This window comes from Aptenodytes patagonicus, chromosome 20 (assembly GCF_965638725.1).
Source record: "Aptenodytes patagonicus chromosome 20, bAptPat1.pri.cur, whole genome shotgun sequence".
Taxonomy (NCBI): Eukaryota; Metazoa; Chordata; class Aves; order Sphenisciformes; family Spheniscidae; genus Aptenodytes; species Aptenodytes patagonicus.
The window spans coordinates 5,177,330-5,190,220 of NC_134968.1; the positions used below are offsets into that span (position 1 = coordinate 5,177,330).

The 12,891-nt window shown below is 70.8% G+C and overlaps 2 protein-coding genes across 2 annotated transcripts in view; one reads left to right on the forward strand and one right to left on the reverse strand.

Moving 5' to 3' along the window:
- The window catches only part of GRN (granulin precursor), an 8,565-nt gene extending 5,637 nt beyond the window's left edge, over positions 1 to 2,928 (forward strand). Inside the window, 1 exon segment of the mRNA XM_076356487.1 lies at positions 2,662 to 2,928. Coding sequence (XP_076212602.1) covers positions 2,662 to 2,928 — 267 coding nt within the window.
- Positions 2,929 to 3,431: 503 nt separating this feature from the next.
- ITGA2B (integrin subunit alpha 2b) lies at positions 3,432 to 11,575 on the reverse strand. The gene is given in 31 exon segments (XM_076356625.1): positions 3,432 to 3,826; positions 4,073 to 4,195; positions 4,278 to 4,303; positions 4,306 to 4,384; positions 4,597 to 4,710; positions 4,821 to 4,931; positions 5,033 to 5,185; positions 5,266 to 5,368; positions 5,438 to 5,518; positions 5,633 to 5,712; positions 5,818 to 5,910; positions 6,053 to 6,200; positions 6,281 to 6,351; positions 7,110 to 7,223; positions 7,486 to 7,637; positions 7,740 to 7,795; positions 7,919 to 8,023; positions 8,118 to 8,163; positions 8,244 to 8,426; positions 8,603 to 8,811; positions 8,950 to 9,002; positions 9,368 to 9,427; positions 9,560 to 9,603; positions 9,841 to 9,888; positions 9,975 to 10,103; positions 10,297 to 10,342; positions 10,651 to 10,700; positions 10,777 to 10,942; positions 11,023 to 11,120; positions 11,200 to 11,330; positions 11,409 to 11,575. Coding segments are annotated over 31 exon segments (3,420 nt in total). The 3' UTR covers positions 3,432 to 3,445.
- Between the last annotated feature and the right edge of the window lie 1,316 nt (positions 11,576 to 12,891).

A 12,891-nucleotide genomic window follows, 5' to 3' on the forward strand; every position in this document is an offset into this window, starting at 1 on the left:
ACATACCAGGGACAGCCGGCACCCAGGGGGCAGGAATGTCCCCGCGGCCACATGCCGGCCACCCGCAGCTGCCGGGGGACAGCTGGCACCAGCGGCCACCCCCCGGTGTCCTCCAGAGAGGGGAGGCCATGGTGCCACCCCCAAGCACGGGGGGTACGCCCCCCCCCCCCCCTGCCCCCATGGGCACAAGCCCCCCACCATCACCAAGGGGTCCCCAGCCGGTGGCACAGCCACCGCGGGGCATGCTGGCACCCCGCTGGCTTCCCAGTTTCTCCCAGTATGACCCCACGGCTCCATGATGGGTGGGCGGGGGGTGCCAGGCCCTGGGGCGGGAGCGGGACCCAGGCGTCCGGCCCTGCGCCTCGTCACCGCTGCCACCCCACGGGGACGGGTATGGGTGACGCCAGCCAGAGAGCTGAGCCAGCACGGGCAGGATGGGGCCGTGCCAGGGTCAGGGACCCTCCTCACCCCACTGCCCCCCATCTCACCCCCCCGGCATACCTCCCCCTGGCACAGGGGCACTGCCAGGAGGGTTTGGGGTGCGGGTGGGAGGTCACAGGGAGCCACGGGGACCCCAAAGTGGCACGTTGCACCCCAAGGCCCACCCTGCCTGCCAGGAGCAGGCAGAGGTGCCTGCAATGGGGTGTCCGCCACACCCCGCCCAGGATGCCCCCACCATCCTGCACCCCCGGGTGCTGCTCAGGGCCCCCACCCACCCACCCTCCCTCCTGTACTCTCTGGCTTGGGACCCCCACCCATCATGTTGCACCCCCAGGCTCTGTCCAAAACCCCCACCACCACCATCCTGGCACCTGCTGGCCTGGGACCCCCACCCGTCATGTTGTATCCCCAAGCTCTGCTCAGGACCCCCACCCACCCTCCTGCACCCTCAAGCTCTGCCCAGGACCCCCACCCACCTTCCTTCACCCCCTGGCCTGCGACCCCCACCCATCATGTTGCACCCGCTGGCACTGCCCAGGACCCCCACCCACCCTCCTTCACCCGCGGGCGCTCCCCAGGACCCCCACCCAGCACCCTATGCCCGCCGCTGGCCAGAACCGCCTGGGGAGGGGACAGACGGGGCGGGGGGGCGGCAGACAGACAGCCGGGGACGGACGGACGGACGGAGCGGGGGGGGGGGGACAGACGGATGGCCGGCCGGGGGGGCGGGCGCGGGGGGGCCCGTCCCCGGCGGGATGGGGGGGGGGTCAGGCCGGCGGGGATGGGGGGAGGGGGGAGGGGATGGAGGGGCCGGCGGGGGTCGGGGCGGGGGTCGGGGCGGGTCGGGGCGGGGGCGGGCGCCTCCCCCCGCTGCCGCCCGCCGCCCCCGCACACAAAGGCCGCTCTCACCGTGCGCTCCCGGCTCCGCCGCGCCCCGCGCCCGCCGCCCGCCCGCGGCCACCAGCAGCAGCAGCACCGGCAGCGGCGGCAGGAGGCGGCGGGGCCGCATGGTCGCTCCGCGCCGTTACCCCGCCATGCCCGGCCCGCCCGGCCCGGCCCGCTCCGCCCGCCGCCGCCGCCGCCGCGGGGACCGGGCTCCACCTGCCGGAGCCGCCGGGCACGGCCGCCCGCCCCGCCCCGGCCCCGGCCCCACCCCCGGGACCGCCCCCGGGACCGCCCCGTGCCCCGGGACGGGGACTCGGGACCGGCGCCGGCATTCCGGGACTGACCGCGGTACCGGCACCGACCCCGGTACCAGCACCGGCATCCCGGCACAGACCCCGGTACTGGCACCGACTCCAGTACTGGCACCGGCATCCCAGCACTGATCCCGGTACCGGCACCGGCATCCCGGGACCCACCCCCGGTACCTCGCCGGCATCCGGGCACTGACCCCGGTACCGGCACCAGCATCCTGGGACCCACCGCCAGTACCGCACCGGCATCCGGGCACTGACCCCGGTACCGGCACCGACCTCGGTACCAGCACTGACATCCTGGCACTGACCCCGGTACCGGCACCGGCATCCTGGGACCCACGCCCGGTACCGCACCGGCATCCCGGCACTGACCCTGGTACTGGCACCGACTCCAGTACTGGCACCGGCATCCCAGCACCGACCCCAGTACCGGCACCGGCATCCCGGGACCCACCCCCGGTACTGCACCGGCATCCCACCACTGACCCCGGTACCAGCACCGACCTCGGTACCAGCACCAACATCCCAGCACTGACCCTGGTACCAGCACCGACTCCGGTACCGGCACCGGCATACTGGCACTGACCCCAATACCAGCACTGACCCCGGTACGGGCACTGGCATCCCGGCACAGACCCCGGTACTGGCACCGACTCCAGTACTGGCACCGGCATCCCAGCACTGACCCCGGTACTGGCACCGGCATCCCAGGACCCACCCCCCCGGTACCGCACCGGCATCCAGGCACTGACCCCAATACCGGCACCAACCCCGGTACCGGCACCAACCTCCCGGGACCCACCCCCAGTACCGCACCGGCATCCGGGCACTGACCCCGGTACCGGCACTGACCCCGGTACCGGCACCGACATCCCGGGACCCACCCCCGGTACCGCACCAGCATCCCGACACTGACCCCAATACCAGCATTGACCCCAGTACCGGCACTGGCATCCCAGGACCCACCACTGGTACAGCACTGGTATCCCGGCACTGACCCCAATACTGGTACCGACTCCAGTACCGGCACCGGCATCCCGGCACTGACCCTGGTACCGGCACCGACCCCGGTACTGACACTGGCATCCCGGGACCCACTCCGGTACCGCACCGGCATCCCGGCACTGACCCCAGTACCGCCACCAATCCCCGGTACCGCACCAGCATCCCGGGACTGACCCCCACTACTGGTACCGGCACCCCAGGACTGATCCCGGTACGAGCACCAACACCCAGCATCAGCACCAACCCCCCCAGCACTGGCACCGGCCCCCGGTACCAGCACTGACCCCCGGTACCGACACCGGCATCCCGGGACTGATCCCCTGCCCCGGTACCACAGCAGCGTCCCGGCCCTGATGCCCCCCCACCACTGGCACCCTGGAGCTGACCCCCCAGTACCACGCCAGCACCCCAAAACAACCCCCCGGCACCAACCACCCCAGTACTGACCCCCCAGCACTGCACCAGCCCCCGGGACTGTCCCCCAGCACTGGCACCCCAACACCGCCACCACACTGACCTCCCCCCAGCCCTGGCACCCATCCGGTACCAGCCCCCCCCCTCCCCCCCCTCCCCTCGACCCCCATTTCCTGGCCCCCCAGCACCCACCCACCAGGCCTGTGCAGAGGACCACAGGCCCCTGGGGCACCCCAAAAGGCACAGAGAGGTCCCCAAAAGGCATCCCCTGTCCCTATTCACCCCCACGTGTGTCCTGTCCCCTCTCCAGGCCCCCCCATGGCACAGGTCCTGGGAGGGCACCCCCACATCACCCCATGGGAACCACCATGGTACCAGGCAGAGATTTATTGTCCAGGGGCAGCAGTGGGGTGCTGGACCCCACAGACACCCAGGGGTGCTGGGGACGGGGAGCTGGGACATGGGTGCTGTGTCCCATGGGCACCCAGGGGTGCTGGGGACATCGGGGATGGGACATGGGTGCTGTGCCTCATTGGCACCCAGGGGTGCTGGGGACATTGAGGACGGGACGTGGGTGCTGTGTCCCATGGGCACCCAGGGGTGCCAGGGACATGGGGGCTGGGCCAGGGGACATGCCGTGAGGCGAGGGTGCAGGGGACCCCGGGGTACCCCGCTAGCTGTGGGGCACCCCCCGGCTCCTGGGCCTGGCCAGGTGCCAGCTCCGTCGTGTCCTCCGTGGGTGGCCGCGTCCTCTTGAAGAAACCCGTCTGGAAGAAGGACATGGTGACGGCCCGGCCCTGGGGGACCCCATGGCACCGGTCCCAGGGGACCCCACGGCGTCACGCCTGGGGACCTCATGGCATCACCACAGGTGCTGCCCCCCCCACCCTGTGCCCCCACCCGCAGGGCTGGGTCTCCTATTTCATGGCTCCCTCCAGTGCCATCAGGGTCCCACCACCATGGCGGCGTGTCACCAGTGTCCTCAGTGTCCCATCACCCCCCCTCCCACTCACCTTCCACATAAGGAGGATGAGGAGGGTGAGGAGCAGGAGCCCGGCGAGGACCCCCAGCACCACCCACCACACCGGCACGGCTCCCTCTCCCCTGAGGCTGGCACGCACCACCTTGGTGACAGCCTGCGGAGGGACGGGTGGGTGACACCGCCGCCACCACAGCCTGTCCCTGTGTGTGTCCCCTCCCAGCCTGTGCCAGCCCTACCATGGCCTCCCCGGCGGGCAGGACGCGGGCCGGACGCGGTAGGGCATGGCCGAGGTGTTGAACCAGGCTCGCGACTCGATGAGGAACTGCTTCAGGAGGTGCTCCCGCTGGGGACGAACATGGGGACACGTGGGGACACATGGGGACACATAGGGACATGGCGTCAGGGGTACTGGCAGCCAACGGGGCACCCATGACCCCACACCCAGCGTCCCCAGGGCTGCTCTCTGCAGGTCCCCAGGGACCACCGTGCAGGAGGGGACATGGCGGGGACACCCTGGGGACACAGTGCCACCCTGTCCCCAACAGGGGACAATACCTGCTGCAGGGTGTCCATCCAGAGCAGGGCACGGACGCTCACCAGCGCCCGCTGGTCCTTGGCCAGGCTGGGCACCCGGCAGGCGATGCCCACGCACGTGGCGTTGCTGCAGTCCTGCGGGACACGGCGGGTGTCACCCTGACCCCCACCCCAGCACCCTGGGGGCCACCCCCCAGCCCCCGCACCCATCATGGGCTGCAGGTCGCCAGGGACCACCCACTCACCACGGGGATGAGCTCCTCCAGCCCGGCGCCCAGCGGTCCCTCCACCTCCCTGCGCTCCCGCTGGTGGGTGCCATTTCGGGGTGCTGCACCCGTGGGCCGGGGGATCTCCAGCTGGAAGGAGATAAGGGGGGGGGGGGGGGGGGGGGGGGGCACCACCTTGACACTCACCCAGCACCCAGCGGGTGGGTGCCAGTCCCCAGGCAGCACCCTACCTGCTTGGCGTTGAGGCCGGGCGGGTTGGTGCAGTTCATGCCCCCTTCGGTGGCCAGCTCCAGCAGGTAGAGCAGGATGTGGCCACCCAGCTGGTTGGGGACGGCGAGGCGCAGGGTTACCCCACTGACGGTGCTGGGACCCTTGTTGTGGAGCTGCGGGAGGATGGTGAGGTGACACCGGGGAGGGGACAGAGGGAACAGTCCCCCAGGTGCCCATGGGTGCAGCACCCTACCTGGTAGACGTGCTCCACCATGATGCCGTGGTCCTCAAGTCGCCGGCTGCCCTCCACCCTGTGCCAGCTCACAGGCAGCACCGTGGTGGCAGGCAGGGAGTTGCTGGCAGGAGAGGGGGGTCAGTGTCCCCCCGTGGCCCCCCCGGTCCCCCGTGCCCCCCCAGACCCTCACCCTCGCAGCTCCATCACCGCCTGCGCCTCCACGGGCACCGTCACTGTCACCGAAGCGTTGGCGGGGCTGGGGCTGTTCTTGCTGCGGGGACACGGTGGGGTAAGTTTGGGGACGCATTGAGGCCATCAAGTCCCGGGTGCCCGGGTCCCAGCGGTGGGCAGGGGACAGGGGGACAGGGGGTTGGCACGGTGTCACCTCCGCAGCTGGAGCTGGAAGGTGATGGCATCGCCCATGTCCTCCAGCCCGGACACACTCAGCTCCATGTCCACGGTGATCTGGGAGGTCAGCAGGAGGGTGGGTGGGTGAACTACCACCACCAGCCGTGCCCAGCCCCGAGGCCAGGGTGATGGGCTCAGTGGGGGGACCCCACATCCCTTTACCCGTGCACCCGCTTTCATGGGGTTGCCCAGCTCGCAGAGCACCACGTGGCTCCCGTTCTCCTTCCTGGGGTTGCAGTTCAGCTTCTCCTGCCCCTACGGGGTGGGGACACGGGGGAGGACACCTCATGGACCCCCCCCCATGCACCAACCATCCTGGGGACTCGCACGGTCCAAGGGCAGGGCGTGAGCCCCCCCACCCCGGGCACCCCCTGGCACCCCCCCGCCGGGCACCCACCAGGATGCTGCTGCGGGCCGCCTGGTAGTGGGTGCCGGGGGGCAGCTGCACCCGCAGCTCGGCCTCGAAGGCGCCTTCGCCCGCGTTGCTGGCGTTGGCGCGCAGGCGCAGCACGGCCTCCGCCCCGATGAGCAGGCACCTGCTGGGCCTTGGGGGGGAGACACGGGGACAGGGCTCAGCACCCCGGGGTGACACCGGGCACCCACCCTCGCCCAGCCGGGCGCTCACGTGTCGGCGGCCAGGTGGAGGTCGGGGACGCAGAGGTTGTCCTCGCCGCAGTCCTCCAGTATGATGTGGGTCTGGGAGGGAGGGGAGGGACCAGGGGGGACAGGGGGACAGTGGGGGGGTTCGGGATGGGGAGTCATTCGGGACAATAGGAGGTACAGAGGGGACATCCCGGGGAGGGATTGGGGACAGCAGGGAGGGTAGGGGCAGATCCCAGGGGGAGGTTGGGGACAGTGAGGGGTACAGAGGGGACATTGTGGGGAGGGATCGGGGACAACAGCGGGTACTGGAGGGACATCCCAGGGAGGGACTGGGGACAGTGGGGGGTACAGAGGGGACATCCCAGGGAGGCACCAGGGACAGTGCGGCATACTGGGGGGACATCCCAGGGAGGGATTGGGGATGGGGGTGCGGTACAGAGGGGACATCCCAGGGAGGGACTGGGGACAGCAGGGTGGGCACAGAGGCTTGGGCAGCAGGACATGCCAGGGAGCAACTGGGGACAGCAGGGAGGGTAGGGGACACATCCCAGGGGGGTACTGGGGACAGTGGGGGGGACTGGAGGGACAACCTGAGGAGGGAGCAGGGACAGCGGGGGAGGCAGGGGGGACATCCCACAGAGACACTAGGGACAGAGGGGAGGGCAGGGGTTATGTCCCAGGGAGGGGTTGGGGACACCGGGGACAGGCTAAGGACCGCGGGGCCAGAGCACAGCAGTGGCAGCGGGTCCCCCGGGCTGGGGGTACCCACACGTGCCCTGGCCCAGCCGTGGGGACGTGCCCACCCTGGGTCACCGCAGCGATGTCCCCAGCTCAGCCGCGTCCCCCCCTACCTGCGCCTGCACCAGGGTGTCCCCGTAGAGCACCAGCCCCAGGCCCCCCCCGGGCAGCGCCAGGCTCAGGCTCAGGGCGACCGGGCTCAGCTTGTCCTTGAAGTCGGCCTCGTCCTGGGGGCACCCATGGGCAGAGCACCCCAGCGGGCACCCCGCCCCCCCACCCCGCCCCGGGGCCCCCACCCACCCAGGCGGGGGACACCACTGTCCCCATCCCTGTCCCCCAACCTCCTGGGGCTGCGGATGCCGCTGTCCCCATCCCTGTCCCCATCCCAGCTGGAGATGCTACTGTCCCCATCCCTGTCCCCCAACCTCCTGGGGCTGGGGATGCCGCTGTCCCCACCCATGCCAGCCCACGCTGGCACCGTCCCCATACCTGCAGGTAGGCGGTGAGGTTGTGGCACAGGGGGGGTGTCCCCGGGGCCAGTGCCAGCGCCCTGTGCCAGGACGACTGGTGGCCCTGCAGCAGCATGACCCTCCGGGACAGCTTGGGCTTCAGCCGGTCCAGCTGCAGCTCGGCGTCGAGGCCTGGCAGGGCACAGCGGATAGAGGGGGGCATGGCAGTGGTGCCAGCCCTGGTGACACCCCCGCAGTGCCCCTTGTCCCCCCCTGGGTGATGCTGGCACTCACGGATGCTCTGGGGGATGCGCTGGCCCATCACGCTGACGCACAGCACCACGGGGAAGCTGCAAGGGGGACAGCACCCAGGGGTGCTCAGGGACCTGCCACCATCCCCGGGGCGATGTCCCCACACTGGTGGTGTCCCCACGGCAGTGTCCCCACGGCGGCGTCCCCACCACATGGCTCACCAGCTGACATGGGCGCCGGAGCCGGGCAGGACACATGCCAGGATCTTGGGGTTCAGCCCATCAGGGACACTCAGCTGGGTCCGGGCCACCACCACGGGCTGTCCCCTGGGACACGGGGACAGAGCTGAGGTGCCAGGGGACCTGGGCAGGGACCCCCCCGGGCCGTGCTGCCACCAGAGCCGGTGGGACAGGCACTCACCGGTACACGGCCACCTTGGCCGCCCCGTAAGCCCCCACCAGCAGATCTGTGAGGACAAGCAGGGGGTCGGTGAGGGGGTTGGTGGCACCGGGGTGGCACAGCGGTGGCCACGCGGCGGGGCCATACCTGGGTAACCATTGCCATCCAGGTCAGTGGCACCGCGCAGGGCGAAGCCGAAGGCGGCTGGGCCGGGGAAGGGGCTGTCGAGGCATTGGGTGGGCATCGGCATCAAACCCTCGCTCTGCCCGCGGAAGATGAAGACCTGCCCGCTGCCACTGTCACCCCCCAACGGGGCACCCACGGCCACGTCTGGGGACACGGGATATGAGCACCCACCTGGTGCCCCATCCCAGCACCGCCACCCGCCTGGGTGCTCCTGCCTCGGTTTCCCCAGTGGTTTAGACCGGGCACTGGGGGGGTGGCACATCCCCTGGCACAGCCCCCCCCCCCCCACCACCACCACCCCCATGCCAAGCCGGTGTTACCGCCATAGCCGTCCTTGTCCAGGTCCCCGAGGCTGGCGATGGCGGCAGCAAAGCGGCCATAGGTGTGGGTGCCTGTCAGGGTCTGGGGGGGCCGGGCAAAGGGCTGCTGCCCCCCCCTCAGGTAGAGGTAGAGGCGCCCCACCTCACTGCGCTGGCCGTCGGGGCGCCGGGCCATGTAAAGGGGGGCACCCACCAGCACGTCATCCTGCCTGCGCCCGGCATGGGGTTCAGGGTCAGGGTCCCCAGGTTTGGGGACTGGTGGCACCCAGGGGTGTGCCAGGCAGGGGGCAGCACCCTAGGGTGCCCCCATGGGGGATGGGGGTGGGGGAGATCATCCTGGCTCTCACCCGTCCCCGTTGACGTCAGCCACGGCCACCGTGTGCCCGAAGTACGATGCCACCTGGAAAGGGGCAGGGTGGGGGGGTGGCACCAGGGGGAGCAGGGTGAGGGTCGTGCCAGGGGCACCGTGGGGTGCGCTGGGTGATGACGGTGATGGGGTGCACCGGGGTGCTATGGGGTGGGGGTGCAGTGGTGCTGTGGAGCGCTGGGGAGGGCAGCTGGGTGCTGGGGGGTGACGGGGCAATGGGCAGGGTGGCAGTGGGCACCAGGGAGCCAGGGGTGCTGGAAGGGGGCAGTGGGGTAAGGGGGGCTCTGGGGGCAGTGGAACAGGCACTGGGGGGTGATGGGGCAGTGGGGAAGGGTGCTGTGGGTGCTGGGGGGTGCTGGCACATGGGGGAAGGGTGCCGGCGCAGGGCGGGGGGGTACCTGCTCACTGGCAATGCCCTGCAGCCGGCGCAGGGTCGCCCCCACACTGAGGATCTCCACCTGCCCAGAGCAGCGTCAGGCCCCGGCCCCGGCCCCATCCCGGGGTGCCACCCCGGGGTGCCCAGCCACAGCAGCGTCCCCACCACCGGGCATCCCCACACAGCCGGGCAGCGGGCACCCGGCACCACTCACCTCGCCCCTCGTGTTGCTCTTGTTTGGGACCCCCATCACGTACTCTGCGGGGGACGAGAGCCCTGAGTGCCCCCGCCGTGGCATTGGGGTGGGCATGGGGGCACGGGGATACCCCTGGCACTGGGGTGGGCATGGGGGCACAGAGATGGACAGGACCCCTGAGCTGGCACAACCCGTGTCCCAGAGCCCTCAGGAGGGGAGGGCACCCTGGAGCCCAGGGGTGCCAGGGACCGTGTACCCCCCGCAGGTGGCCCTGGCCCCCTGCGCCCGTCTGGCCGTACCTTTGGTTTTGGGATCGTCATCGAACTCGCCCACAGCCACTGAGTACCCTGCAGGGAGACGGGCACCGCTGACCCCTGCCATGCCCCGGCATGAGCCGGCTATGGGGCCGGGCTGCCCCACGCCCACTGCTCACCCTGGTACCCGTCCTCATAGTCCGTGGATGCCAGCTCCCCCGTGGGGCGCCCCGGGTACCCCCACCACAGCAGGGACTTGCCATCGAAGCGGTTGAGGATGGTGTCCACCTCCACGAAGTACAGGAGCCCTGGGGGACACCGGTATGGGTGCCAGCGCTGACAGGGCACCCGCTGGCACCCGCCCTGGGATGCCAGTGCCACTGTGGGTGGCACCTATGGGGGTGCCCCATCCTGGGTGCCCTCCTCCCGCAGTGCCCACTCGAAGGTGAGTGCCCTGGCACTGGCCAGCCCGGGTGGCAGTGCCCGGCAGGCAGGACTCACCCGTGAAGTAGTACCCGCCGGGGGCACCCAGCACCAGCATGCCATCCTGCGGGACGAGCTGGCGTCAGCATCCACCCTGGGGCACCCCCTCCCTGGCACCTCCCACCCCAGCACCCCCACCCCGGCTGCCCCAACCTGACACCCTCACCCTGGCATCCCCACCCAAGCATCCCCTTCCCTGGCACACCCACACCCATACCGGCACCCCCATTCCAGCATCCCCCGCCTTGGCATCCCCAACCCAACACCCACACCCAGGTACTGTCCTGGCCACAGCCTCTGCATCCCCGGCGCATCCCCACGGGCATCCCCGGGGGCTCCCCGGGCACACCGCCCCCCAAGCACCCATCTCACCGGGGTGACGGCCGCGCTGAAGCCGATCTCGCAGTAGCGCTTGTCATGGACTGCGGGCACAGGGCAGGGTCAGACCCACCAGGCGTGGGGGGCACCCACCGCCCCCACCCATCCACCAGCCCTCACCATAGTAGCGCTCGCGGTAGGCGCTGGCCATGAGCTGGTCGCGGCAGGGCGAGTACCAGGCGATGCGCCGCAGCCCAGGGGCACCCACGAAGCAGGTGCCCGTCGGGGTGCGGAAAGCCTCATGCGGCCAGTCCATCACGTTCCAGTGCTGCAGCGGGGCGCAGGCCTGGGGACGGGGATGGGGTGGGTCCCCACCCCACCCCATCGCCACCCAAGGGTGCCCGCCCACCCACCAGATGCACCCACCACCAGTTTGCCATCCCAGCTGGTGACGGACGCCCCCAGCCACTGGTGCGACTTGTAGGTGTGGAGCTTCAAGGTGTTTTGGGTCTCGGTCTCGTCCCCTGGGGGAGCAGGAGAGGGGGAGAGTGCCGGGCCGGCAGCACCCCCAGGCCCACCCATCACCCCATGGCACCCACGCACCCTCAGTGTCGATGGGGAGGGGGTGGCAGGGAGTCTCGCCGGGGGGCCAGGAGCAGAGGAAGACGGCGCCGGGCTGAGCCACACCGGGCTGGGAGGTGTTGGCGCAAGGTGCCCCCACCACCACGCTGGGCCTGGGGTGGGCAGAGCGGGTGTCAGGGTGGGGGGAACAGGTGCCGTGCCCGGCCCCGGCACCCCGGTTGTCTCCCTACCTGCCCTCGGTCGTGTGGAAATCCAGGGCGAAGCCGAAATAGCTGCCGGGGGGTCCCTCGTACACGGCGGGAGGGTCCCAGAGGAGCCCCAGGGCGGGGGCCAAGCACGGCCCCCCAAGGAGCAGCAGGGCCCAGAGCAGGGCAGCAGCGCCGGCGGCAGCCCACATCACCTCCCCGAAATGCGGCCGGCAGCCCCGGCACAACCCGTCCCTGCGTGTCCCCTGCTTATCTCAGGGGACGCAGCTGGGGACGGGGAACACAGGAAGGGCCCCCCCCGCACACACAACCGCTCCTGCCAGGGAGCCAAAGGGGTACGGGGGTGCAGGGGGGACACGCGCTGCTTTTGGTGGGGGGATGGAGGTGCCCGGCCTGGCTGGCAGAGCAGGGCAGGAGGTGGCAGTACCACCGGGGGACACGGTGAGGGGGGTGGAGGGGGACACACACACACGGCCACGGCGGGAAGCAGCACAACAGCCTGTGCCCACCACCCTCCTTCCGCCGGAGGCCGGGGCCGAATCCAGCCCTCCGCCCGTGCTGCGGGATGTCTATCTCGGGGCGCAGACGGCTGCGGCCTGGCCAGCGGAAACATGGCGGGGAAGGGGCACGGCCGCAGGGGCCCCATCCATCGTCCCCCGAGGTCCCCTCCGCAGCCGGATGGAGCAGACAGGGGCTGGGGAAACACCTGGCTCCCCACTCTCGCCCCACCAGCATCGGGCATCGCCACCAAACCGTCCCCCCTTCCCCAGGGCAGGGACACCCCAAAACCCTCCCAGTGGAGGGAGCAGGGCCGGGGCAGCCCAGCTGCCGAGCACCAGCGTTTCGCAGGGAAACAGCTCCGGCGGGGGGACGGGTGCCAGGGCAGGGGGACAGCCCTCAGCCGAGCCAACAAGGGGGGGTCCTTGTCCTCGGCGGAGGAAAAGGCACCCCGGCATGCCACGTCGGGGCTCTAGCAGCTGCTGGGGCCCAGCCCCGTGGTGAGGGCCGCGGGAGCCACTCGGCCGAAGCCACGCATCCCCTTCAGCTTAACTCACTTGCAGAGTTAATTTAAACACACTCAATTAAGGCAACTCAAGCTGCCGGGGGCTCCTCTTGCCCACCGGGAGCTGGTGGCAGGGAGAGGCACCGGAGCACCTTGCTGCGAGCCAGCCCCCCGTGCGGAAAGGGGGTTTTCATCCTTTTTAGTCTACTCAGAAGCTGCAGGTGGGAAGCGAGGCAGGGACCACCGGGGCCCGGGGGTCCTGGGCTCCCCAGGGGGGCACAGGGTGGTCCCCGCAGTGCCCAAGTAGCACCTCGGCCCCCGAGGGGGGACGCAGCCCCCAGCGCCGGGTCTGCACCGGCCCTTTGGAGCAGCTGGAAGGTGGCTCCAGCCTCTTGGCTGCCATGGAGTAGCTGCAATCAGAAACCAGAGGGATTTGCCCAAAGCTGAGGCCGAGCCCAGGCTGTCGGGCTCTGAAGACTGGGAAGGGTTTAGCTGAGCCCGGCT